This window comes from Branchiostoma lanceolatum, chromosome 6 (assembly GCF_035083965.1).
Source record: "Branchiostoma lanceolatum isolate klBraLanc5 chromosome 6, klBraLanc5.hap2, whole genome shotgun sequence".
Taxonomy (NCBI): Eukaryota; Metazoa; Chordata; class Leptocardii; order Amphioxiformes; family Branchiostomatidae; genus Branchiostoma; species Branchiostoma lanceolatum.
Window position 1 is genome coordinate 24,103,321 of NC_089727.1, and position 10,966 is coordinate 24,114,286.

The window sequence follows — 10,966 nt, forward strand, 5'->3', positions numbered from 1 at the left end:
CCGACATTACGGCGCGCCGCTGACCCCGCCCTCTCCCATACGCTCAATTTTGGCCACGCCCCAAGGAACTCAAATCTGTCGTTATGGCATGGTTGTTTCAGTGGCACTTTCGATCCTAGATGTTTTACCTCGAGGATAGTATCTCTGCGAGCGGGCAGGGCTGGCTGATTTCGTTATTGATATCAGCCAACAACCTAGGCCTACATAGCGATGTCATCAACTCACTCGAAGTAGATTTCGTTGAATTGAATGCCGACTTCTCCTTCAGTCTATTCGGCATCACCTTGTGGGAGAGATCGTACAAACTGATCATCTTTAACTCATCCACAGACTTCCTCCTGGCGATGATATCTCTGAGGGCTGAACACCCTAACGTTACATTCACGGTACTTGTACTTGCACTGGATCATCATTTCGACGTCCACATGTTCATGTAGCACACCCAGAATCGAATACAGGTGAGGTGAGAAATATCAGCAAAGAGTAACTAACGCTTGCTTTGAATATTTATTCAAGTTCCTTTTTTTCGTACACTAGTTGTAGAAGAACTATTGTAGAAGAAATATTCACTAAAAAGGGGATTTTACTTGTTTAATCTCAGGGCGTTATTATCGCAACATGGTAGGATATAGTTTACCATATCGACAGCCACGGAAAAGAAACAAGTGACCCTGATACATCGTTGTTTATTTAGTCACATCTCTATGACAGGTGGAGAAAGTGAAAGAGACAGTCCTTTCTTTATAGTAGTGGGTGGCCCTGAAAAGGGCCTGTTTTCTGTCTTTAACCAATGCCTAGGCACATTTTTGTTTCCACGGCGGGACGGCTTGAGTATGATGTTTCTTGGGAAGAGGTCGAGTTTGAGTTTGATTATTTTCGGGGTCACGCGCATGGGAGGCTTGTCAGCTGTCTTGACGTCTTGTAAAGCTTTCGCCATAGGAAGGGGTAAAGGCGTTTTGAAAACGGCAACGTACTCTTTGAAAAGGCGAAAGAAACGCAGCTTTTGGGCGGTGTCCATTCTTTCTTGCGAGGCCAAGAGTGCTGAGATTGGATAAGGCAGATGTGTGTAGGAGGCGGCACATGTTCATGTAGCACACCCAGAATCGAATACACCGGCCCTTTTCAGGGCCACCAAAATCTGCACAAAGATCTCTATCGTTCACGCTATGATTCCTGCGTTATTGTAAGGCTTTCACTTTCTACAGATTAGCCATTAGCCAGATCATTATATTCACTATTAGCCTAAAGCGTACAGGTATTTGGCCGGCTGTGGCCGCATTTCCGAACCGGGTCCCGACCAGGCTGTCTGCAGGAACGGAAAATGAGGCCGTTAGTACTCGTTATGTTTTCTGCGTTTCTTTTCATACTTTACTTGCCCGCAAACTGCCCAGCGTTACTCTTGTAGTCTCCCGTACATTAATTATAAAGGAAACGCTGGAAGCTTGTACCATCTCTTTTTTCTTTATTCAATACGTGTAAGTTCTATGGTGAAATGTGTACATGCATACCTATCCGTCCGGACTGTGGGAAGGCCTAGCTTTGTTTTTCCCGTCTGACATCAAGATGTGAAAGGTTTTGTTTTAGCCGCTAACGATGTGAGAATTGCGAATTAATGCATTCCAATGCAAATTATCCGTTATATTGTTCTACTGCAGATATCGCCTCCTCGTGGGAATCTAGCAAATGCATCGTTAATGTGGCGCCGGCAAGTCTGAGGGCTATTCTAACGTCAGCCTTAAAAACCAGTCGCATACCGAAATAGGCACAGTGTGCGTCCAGACACCGGCTCCAAACCACCTGTCTGATGGACGACTCGTCCAACGAAGGCCCCTTCGAGAAAAGGTATGAAAGCATTTTGTCAATCTGCATTTTCACGTTTTGTACTAACATCCGACGGAGCGTTAAGATACTACGGCATAATGTGAAAACACTCAATCTTCACTGATGTACTTTACGTTTTGGTATTTCAAAAAATCGTCGAAAGAACCCGCCGAATTTCTGCCAAATTCACGTTTTTGTTTTTGTAATATCATCCGACGGAGCGTTAAGATATTACGGCACGAAACGAAAACACTCAATTTTCACTGACGTACTTTAGCTCTTGGTATTTCGAAAAATCGTCGTAAGAAGCTTAAGCCGCCGAAATTCTGCCAAATCCCTAACCCCTACATTTTGCCGCTTTTTTGCCCAGCCGGCACGCCATGTGCTTAACCGAACAGGTTTTCTATGCAGTTCGAATCGCTCCGCTCCGGAATCGTTCAATCTTCTAGTATAACTTCTGAAAATCTTGTTGGTTTGAAATCTGGAAGTGTTTGTAATTCCATTTCTACTGAGGTCACCTTCTCAACTGTTTTACGCCAAAATGTTTCAAGGCGTTGGTGTAGTTGATTTTGGTGCAGTCGACCTTTGACAAAAAGTTGCGGTACGGAAATGCCTCTCCAGTATTGTCAAAAGAGGGCCTACAGCAACTAGATGCGTGTAGTCGGACAAAATTCGCAAAGGCTATCTTATTTTTAAGGTTACTGGTACATAAAGATAGCGGTGCGGGTCTGGCGTGCGCTCTGTGGAACGGGTATGGACGCCGGTGCTGACGCGTTCATTTTTAGAATAAAAACGACGCCTCTGATAAAGTGGCCCCGCGCGATTTTGTAGGAAGGCCATTTCACACTCGAAATTGATAATGAATTATATACCACCTAAAAGTACAGACCTCAGCCGCCAAGCCACGTCAAGAGTTCGAGGCAGTTTTATTTTCCTTCCGCGAGAGAAAGTAGTCCGTTCCATGACTCCGGGCGTCAACACCCCTTACAAGAAAGCTTGTCTCTGGAGCATATAACCGTATATCTTCCTGTTTTTACGTTATGTTTATCATTTCAGCCTCACTTGTTGCTTCTTTAGATTTATCGCTTTCCTGTCAATAATACGACCCGAAATCAGGTGATTTTCGTGTAATTTCCCATCTTGTTTTAAACCTGTTGTAGATTTCAAACCAACAGGAAATCTAGTATGTACCAAAGAGCAAACTCTGTAGTTTCTGTCGGCATATGACTTGTCATAGATTTCGAGGGCGAAACGCAGATGCCCGCAATCCGCGCAAAAGCCATGTCATAATTTTGAGTCCAGAATAGAACGCGTCTAGTTTGACGTTTTAGTGATTATCTACTCTGGACATTTACTTGCAACGTAGAACTGAATCTATAATTTTCAAGCTTCCCATTTTCCTCCTACAGATTTTTAGACCTATTTTCAACCTGTACCTGCACCTATTTGATAACATGACCTGAAATCAGTTGATTTTAGTGAGAACTTCGCCATGCGTTTTCCCCGATATCACAACAAAAGGAAATTTAGCGCGTAGAATAGACCAAAGTCTCTTCTCTCTGGTGGTATATAACTTATTCTGAATTTTGAGGCCGCTGTGGGCTTCCTTCTAAACCGCGCGAGGTCACCTCATCAGAGGCATCGTTTTAGTTCCAAAAAAGAATGCACAACACCGGCGTCAACTCCCGTTCCACCATGCGCACACCGGACCCGCACCGCCAGACTAAGATAGCATTTACTAATTCAGTCCGTCTCCAGGTAGTTTGTTTCTGTAGGTATCCTTTGACAATACTGGGAAGGTATATAAGAGCCGTAACTTGTGTTTAAAATTGGACTGCACTGGAATCAAGTGCACCGACGCCTCGCAACCTTTGGGCGAAAAACAGCCGGGAAGCTGACCCCGGGAGACATGGACAAACAGACCAGATTTCAAACCAACAAGACTTTTACAACAGTTATAGTCGAGGACTCTACGATTCTGACTCAGTATTAATCTAATATTGAATCGAGGGCGAAATGCAAATGCCCCCAATCTGAAAATCGTCAAGAATTTAACTCTTTACGGCACCGCCATCCTCCGAATCTTACTGTGTTCAAAATATGATCAAGTAACTAGCTAAAATCGTTGTAAGAAACACAAAAATGCCTCGTATCGAGAGCACAGGGCATTCCCTTCTAGTTCATATAACGCAATTTAAGTAAAAAGGCCGCCAATCGGGTTTAACGCAGCTGTGAAAGTCAGATGAAATTTCATCTAACTATTGTGCGACAAGCGTTTTCTTAGCAACGCCGTCGCGGTACGATTCCGTAATGAACTTAAAATCGAAAAGATATACGGTGATATACTCCCGTAACAAGCTTTCTTGTAAGGAGTCTTGACGCCCGGAGTGATGGAACGGACTACTGTCTCTCGCCGAAGGAAAAGAAAACAGCATAGAACTCTCGGCATGGCGTGCCGGATGTGTGAGTTTTCATCCAAAGGAAGTCTAAACTATCGTCGGGCGAAGCGATATAAAGAAAGGCTAGAAAAGTACAAGGCACACGGTGTAAACATATACGATGCGTGGCGCGCGTTCAACAGCCCGTCAGGAACTTATCAGAAATTCACAGTTTTACTGGATACAGTCACGCAAAAATAGAAGTACAATGTATTGCGGTGTGCGGGGCCGTTTTAACATGACTTCACGGCTGTATTATCAAAGAAACAATTTTCATTTTGATTACAAGGAAAAGGACCTCTAGAATTGAAAAAAAAATGATAGAGAATAACAACTTTTCATCAACACTTCAGTACTTCCTAAAATAACATCGATCGCCGTTATTTGTAGCCTGGAAACCATACCATGGCATCGGCGGCTCTCCGATATCTCTACGGCCCTGGGAGTGACCCCCGCCCGCCCAGAGAGCTTAGCCCGCTCGGGGTGTTGGTTTACGGCCTTGGATTGAATTAGCTTAGCAACAAGAGAGCCTTGGAAGTAAATTGTTCTGCAGCCTTGTGCAACGCTCTCGTCGTCTTAGATGGCGGCCATGTTAGATATGGTAATGAGCAGCGGGACCGAACAGCTGACACGCGCGCTAACATTGCGCACCAATCAGAGCTCAGCGGAATAATTAGATCAGTCTACTCTGTTCCCATTGGGTGCATGGGATCGGGGCCGTAATCACTCGGTCCCAGTCTCTACGGTGGCGGCAAAACTACGGTGGCTGCGAAACTCTATAAGAAGACGATCCGACAGAAACGGGTCAATTTTGATATCAGACTGGGCCCGGTAAAACACGCCTAAGCCGATCCGTAGAGACTGGTGACCAGGCTATGTTATTTGCTGATTTCACAGTTCGTCTAAAACATGATTTTGTGCCTTTTGTCTCTTATGCAGGCATTACGACGATGCTGTCCGAGCGAACGACGGTCTCCTACAAAACCATTCACTTCATCAATGCTTGGAAGGAGATTTGGAGGCGATTTCACCCGAACCAGCGTCCCTTCGGCTTCAGACAGACACCGACGGCATTACACTAGAGCTGAATTCCCTCCAGGCAATTCGCCCTCCATCAGACGTGTTTGTTGCAACAAGGTGGAAGCCAAAATGCTGCAGAAAACTGGTGGAAAAAATGACGCCGTCCTGGATCTACAGGTCTGTTCAACTTCAAAAGTATGGAAGGGATGTTCCCGGTGCATTTCTTTGTCAGTCATTATGTGGAACCAATATATTGCTGTGCGCATCTTTAAGATGGGATGCAGACTCCCAAGCCGCCTCAGATTTCTACGACGAACTCGGCTCCTCTACCCTGGGAAACTGGCTGTCGCAGCGTGCCGAGAGTTTGTTGAAACGGACATGGGATGAACTACGGAGACTGGCACCCACATCGAACACCCTTCTCCATAACTTAGCGAGACAGAAACTTAACACCGGTATCCCTCTCAGGGTGTACAAGGCTGACTGGTTGCAATTCGCCATGGCGTTTGACAGCGCCCTGGCGCAACTGACGGCTGGAGACGGAGAGATGTGCCCCTTCGCCGTAAGGATAGTTCTTGAGTGCTTCGGCCAGAAAATGCCACATAACACCGCGAATGATGCCGCTCAGCTTGATGAGGTCAATGCCACTCCTAATGTCAATCCGCTTAAGACCCTCGCCGACCTAAGAATTCGAAAAGAATTCGTGGGAACATCAGCCCTGCATATAGGTGTGTCAGTCGGCTTGCAGGATCGTGCCGTGTCCACGCTTTGGCACCGAAACTTACGCGTCAGCTTGTTCAACCAGAACTGGCAAAAGTACAACGTAATGGGTATGGATGACGTCATCAACATCACGACTAGAAAAGACAGAAAACCTGCAGCAGCTCTGTCCCGCGCGATGACAACCGATACATTTGATCTCACCTACGCCCAAGCATACAACCCGCTGTCTTCAAAAATGTCAAGCGGTTGGACGAAATCACTGACAAACGGGCTTCCAGTCACCTTAGCAGCGGCCTCAGGTCTTGCACTCCACAAGGCCACAAAGTCCACACACGACTTTGTACAAACGGCCCTAGATGGGACGGTACAAGCCAGTCTCGAAGAGATAACAATGGATTTAAACCCTGCTACGTATGCACGTTTTGAAGTGGTGCTGACATGTGATGGTGAGGATTTATCAAGTGAAGCTGCCACAGAACAGGTGAAATATCTGGTGGCGACGCTGAGGCGGGAACTTTCCGGCCCTATACCAGTCATCATACCGGTCCATTCAACTGTCCTCCATCGGTTCGCCCACAGAACCCTGACCGACCTGACAAAGCCAATTCACGCGGCCAACGTGGACACCACGCAAGGGCACTCCCGTCTGGAAGTAACTACCATAGCAATATCTGAAGTGCTTTTCCGTCTTCTGCTTGTCGGGCGGGTGGATGGGCGGGAAAGCGCTTATCTCCACGGTTTGGGGATCCGGCCAGACAGTCCTTGGAATGGGTTCACTACCGTCGCAGAACCCAGCGACACCACCGGATGGACGGTAAAGAAAGGGCTTGTCGACACATGGGCCCGAGAAGGCGTGCTGTGCGCGCCTCCATGGCGTCTCCTTTCAGCCAATGACAACGGCATGTTTTGCCGCATGCACCGAACATTGTCTGTCATTCTCACTACTTGTGAGGACCACCCAGAGAGAGGCAGTGACTTGGCAGCAGCATTTGCTGAAATCTACTGGACGCACGTTAGAACTGAACTCACCCAAATAATGTTGTCCAGGAATATGCGAGCCCTACTACCCATAGACGGAATAGATGCCCTGTTCGATGGTACGCTTGAGGGGAGAGGGGTAAGGGTTACTGGGAAAATAGACGTTGCAAAGGTGACTGACATGCTCTGTGATGTTGCCCCGGCCAACCTACCGACGTTTTGTAGCTTCGAGGCAGTGGTGGATGCAATCTCCAGACAGGGAATCTCGGCAGAGAGTCTGAGACACCAGATGTTAGAACTTCTCCGACAAGACAGGGAACTGACAACATTTCCGTATGTCGACGTAAAGAAAGGCGGACTGAAGGCCGTCAGGGCGGGATTTCTGCTCAGGGTACAGGGAGGAGAACACGTCTACCGCGATATCTGCATCCGGGCAAATGCAATAGTGTCTGGGGACTTTGGAGCTCGGCTGAAACGAGAATCTCTTGACCCATCCAAGTCGTGGGTCACCCAAGTTCTGCAGAGAATTGAAACGGTTTCCAACGAAAACACGACGCTGACGACCAACTGCATTGCCTTTGTATATGCCGTGCTTCTCCACAAGAGGGGATTCAAGCTCAATGTTGCTGCTATCAAGAAATTCAGGTGCAACAGACACATTCCGGTTATGAAGTTACAAGAGGCCAACGTCCTGGGAAGGGGTATGTCAGGGCGTCTTAACGAGGCACACCAGGACATTGTCAGGTTGACAAACATTCCGGACAGGCGTCGCATGGTCAACGGCAGTCTGTCTACTTCGCCTAGTGATGATGAATCCGATAGGAGATGCAGAGCAAAACCTCCTAAACGGAGATTCCCGCTATCGGACGAAAGTGAGGACACAGCTAGAGCTGGACTGTAGGAACATGTATATGCTGCAAATAGATTATCTTTCTTCGATATATGTAACGATTGTTGAATACACATTGAAGTGTTTGCCGTGAATGTTCCCGACGGCTTAGCCGCAGAAGCGCTGGCAGAAAACACCGTTGTCTCAGATATATTTGGAGAGAAAATAAGTACAGCTGAGTCAGATCGATGATTGGAAGACTGCTACCGTACCATGTGCCCTAAAATGATCAACTGCAAAGATCGGAACGGTGCCCTTGTTGTTGTAGACACAAACCAAGCGTCCCTAACAATTCTGTCAGCAAAATTCGCTCTGGGAGGAAAAAACGCAAATTTGAAGTACGTTGTGTGTTTTCAGAACGAAACTGAAGCTGTTCGCCTGTTTGCTGTTGCATCAAGACGGATGCAACAGTTCCAAAATGTCATCTAGTCACAGAGGAAAATTATTGTTTCTCTAATAAAGTTGTTTGTCTTAATTTTGATGCCTTTGGCTATTTGTGTGCCCTGTTTTCGTTTAGGTAGATAGATAGATAGATAGATAGGTAGGTAACGTTAGATAGATGGACAGATAGATAGATGGATAGATAGATGGATAGATAGGTAGATAGATAGATAGATAGATAGATAGATAGATAGATAGATAGATAGATAGATGGCAACAAATTTAGAAAAAATAGTTTTGAAGTACTAGTAATATGCCAAGAGTGTGAACAAAGCCATGTACGCACATGTCCTAGGCAATCACAATGCCACATTTGGTATAAACACTAGGGCAGCTGACCCAGGAATGCAAGATAACTTGATTAACTCAATTGGCAAATCAGGCGGTCGCATTTTGGAATGCCGTGCTCCCATTGGCTGTCACGAAAAAACTCAATATAATCACATCATAGGTCTACATCGAAAAAAAATGAAGAAAAAAAAGCCTAGATGTATTTGCCCACACTACCTTTGTGCCAAATTTCAGGTCTTTTGTTACAAAAAAATGACAAAGATGAATCGATTTGAAGATTTAACAGAAACAGAATTTGAAGATTTAACAGAAGAAGAAACATGAGTAAAAATAATATGTTGAGCCATACTAGGTATGGCTAAACATAATTAACCGCTTTACGTCGGCTTTGCGACAGGATCATCAGGTGATTTAACCTTTGACCTCAACTCCCTTAGTTTATCGTCAGACGGTCTTTGTTGAAAAAAAAAGCCCTTTTCTACACTATCCTTGATTCTCGGACCCTGAAAACAATGTGCCAGTTCTATCGCCGTGCGCTCCGACAAAAAATGTGGATCAGACGGAAGCTAGGTGAGTTTTGCTTGCCAATTGTCACGTCTTGTTTAAGAATGGGGGAGGGGGCAAAGCGACTATATTTCTGCTAACCTACTAAGTTATCCAGATAATCAGGTGATTTAACCTCTGACCCACAACACTTGGTTTTAGACATCAGCGGCTACATTCATCCAGCGAAAAGTGTCTTTTTTCTACACTATCCTTGATTCTCGGACCCTGAAAACAATGTGCCAGTTCTATCGCCGTGCGCTCCGACAAAAAATGTGGATCAGACGGAAGCTAGGTGAGTTTTGCTTGCCAATTGTCACGTCTTGTTTAAGAATGGGGGAGGGCAAGGGAGAACCTATTATGACAAATCAGTCTGACTCAGGGTTAAGCAGCCTGTCAGTGCTAAAACGGGATCCGTCGATTCAGCAATACACATAATAAAGCCAGTAGCCAGTAGAGTTTTGGCGTAATTTTGGCTTAATTTTTTTTCTTTTAAAAGTTCAGCATGGTAACTGAGACAATCTTAAACCAGAGGAACAAGGTTAGAGCGGTGTTACAGTAAGGGTAGTTTAAGTGTAAGCGTTGGGTGTGATTAGGGTAGGGTAGGGGTAGAGCTAGGAGTCGGGTAGAATTAGTAACGGTTATATATGTAAGGCAAGGTGTTAGCTTAATGTTCAGCACCAAGGACATGTTTAGGTATGATTATGTAAGATCTGTATCTGTATAAGCGATTGATATCAGGCATAGGGGAAGGCCCCTGGCTCGTAAACAGTTCTCGTCTCGACATTGTCTCGTTTTGCCTAACAACGCCCCTACAGTTTTTTTAACGTCTCTGGGCCTTTACCTTTGACACTGCACATGCGTAGTAGTAACTGTGAACTAGCTTATAGCTTGTATGACCACCATTTGGTGCAACACACCAGCTTTGCAGGCATGCGGCACGGTGACAGCTGGTTTTATTACACTGAACAGCCTGTCACGCTAATAAAAATGGATTGGATTTAACAAATTATTTCAATAGAATTGATCCAATCGCAATCAATTTTTGCAGTGTTGACACTCCAACCGTGATTGATTTTCCCTGGATCGGATTATTTGAATCCAGCTCCAATCTAACCCTATCGAATATTGAGTGTGAACGCAAACCATGATTTCGGATTTTGGCTGGTTCTGACTCTTACCGCGTTCATTACCTGTACTGCAGCTAGATCGATATATAAAAGCCATTGTGCTTCACACCTTCTCGCAATGATTACATTCACTTCAACGGCTACCTAAAATTCTCCAGTGATAAAAATTTCATCAAAAATTGGGTAATTGACCTCCGGGGCCGATGCAGAGAAGCTTCGTAGGGCAGACCCGAGACTGGTGTGCGAGGGTAATATAAGAGAAGGACAAAAACCAGGCTGGTCAGGTCAAGTTAACCCGGTTGGCAAGCTATCACGGGAAGGGATCCTTTCACCTTAGGGGACAGCAGGGATCGAGGTAAAAGGTTTCACTGACGTAACATTGTGGCCTGCCGTAAATACATGGCCACCGGCTGTAATGCTTAGTTTGTTTGTATCTTCAGGCCAGTACCTACCTGTTTACTTTACACAGGTATCCGCCTCACTGGCTGTAACACCACCGGTTTACTTTACACAGGTATCCGCCTCACTGGCTGTAACACCACCTGTTTACTTTACACAGGTATCCGCCACACTGGCTGTACCACCACCTGTTTACTTTACACAGGTATCCGCCTCACTGGCTGTAACACCACCTGTTTACTTTACACAGGTATCCGCCACACTGGCTGTACCACCACCTGTTTACTTTACAC

The 10,966-nt window shown here is 45.7% G+C and overlaps 1 protein-coding gene across 2 annotated transcripts in view; it reads left to right on the forward strand.

Moving 5' to 3' along the window:
* Positions 1-8,107, forward strand: part of LOC136437102 (uncharacterized) — a 52,785-nt gene extending 44,678 nt beyond the window's left edge. Inside the window, exons 2-4 of one of the 2 annotated variants that reach the window (XM_066431579.1) lie at positions 331-458; positions 1,656-1,842; positions 5,199-8,107. In XM_066431579.1, the coding sequence (XP_066287676.1) occupies positions 1,805-1,842; positions 5,199-7,881 (2,721 nt within the window). In that variant the 5' untranslated portion in view covers positions 331-458; positions 1,656-1,804 and the 3' untranslated portion in view covers positions 7,882-8,107. The remainder of the gene's footprint in view (positions 1-330; positions 459-1,655; positions 1,843-5,198) is intronic. The other variant, XM_066431578.1, reaches the window with a different exon arrangement.
* The last annotated feature ends 2,859 nt before the right edge of the window (positions 8,108-10,966 follow it).